At 36.8% G+C, this 1,176-nt stretch overlaps 1 protein-coding gene across 1 annotated transcript in view; it reads left to right on the top strand.

Annotated features, from left to right (window-relative positions):
- Positions 1-1,176, top strand: part of LOC106878428 (E3 ubiquitin-protein ligase MIB2) — a 24,072-nt gene that overhangs the window by 2,796 nt on the left and 20,100 nt on the right. Inside the window, exon 2 of the mRNA XM_052977858.1 lies at positions 543-700. Coding sequence (XP_052833818.1) covers positions 543-700 — 158 coding nt within the window. The remainder of the gene's footprint in view (positions 1-542; positions 701-1,176) is intronic.

The raw sequence follows: 1,176 nt of genomic DNA, 5'->3' as shown, positions 1-1,176 counted from the left end.
TAAACCGCTAGGGTTTGGCACTTTTTCATCCAGCTATCCTTATCCATTTTCACCACATGACCATACCAGCAGTCGTCTCTCTTGCACACCACATCTGATACTTCATAGGTCCAACTTGTCTCTCAAGGCGATTACACTCTGTCGAGTATGCACACTGACATTACATATCCATCGGAGTATATACACATGTGCATATTTGTATTCATACGCATACACGTATTATGCTGCTCTAAGAGTTTGAGTTATTCATCTTATATATATGTGTGTGTGTGTATATATATATATGTGTGTGTGTGTATGTATGTGTGTGTGTGTGTATATATATATATATGTTAGAAAAAATAATAAGGTACTCACCTGTGTATATGTGTGTGTGTATAAATACAATATAAGCCCCATGTAATTACTCCCCACCCTAATCGTTCCAATTGTTTAATTTATTGAGTTCTGTCTCTTCTCTTTTTCTGTGATTTTGTTTTCTTTTAATCTCCTTCTCCACCCTTCAGACATGTTTTTAATGTTTTTATTCTTTTCTTTTTCAGGTGAATCAACAATACCTTCACTCTCGTTTCACACCTCTACACTATGCTTCTTACTCGGGACACACATACACAGTTCATCTCTTACTGAATCACACAGGCATCAATGTCAATATCAAAGACAGTGATGGTAACACACCTCTACATCTGGCAGTTCAAAAGTAAGTCTCCATTGGATCTGGAATATCCAAATCTGTTTCTTTTATGTTTCCAATGTTTGTTTCTTTTCCATCGAGTCATTCATGTCATAATCCCACCACGGGGTTGTTGTATTTCTTCTCTCTCTCACACTGTAATGACACTGTAATCTACTTCATTAATTAATCATCTCTGTAATTGTTGTTGTTGCCTGACTAGATTCTTTACTGTATCTCATCCTCCAATACCTCAACGTTACAGGTTCGAATCCTCTCTCTTCTTCCTTTCATTCCATGTGGAAATGCCTTCTCTCTCTCTCTCTTGTAGTTTTCCTCTTTCCTCTGACCCTGGGCTAAATACAGAATCATTCCCTTACAATATTTACATTTGTCTCTTTATGCTCCATGTTCAAATCCTGCCAAAGAATCTTTTATCATTCTGGCTCAATATAATCTGTACCAGTAATATCCAGGGGTTCATTTAATAAACTGTCCTCTCT

Source organism: Octopus bimaculoides, chromosome 29 (assembly GCF_001194135.2).
Source record: "Octopus bimaculoides isolate UCB-OBI-ISO-001 chromosome 29, ASM119413v2, whole genome shotgun sequence".
In the NCBI taxonomy this organism is placed as follows: Eukaryota; Metazoa; Mollusca; class Cephalopoda; order Octopoda; family Octopodidae; genus Octopus; species Octopus bimaculoides.
Note: the sequence above shows the minus strand (reverse complement) of the source record. Positions and strands in the feature narration are given on the sequence as shown.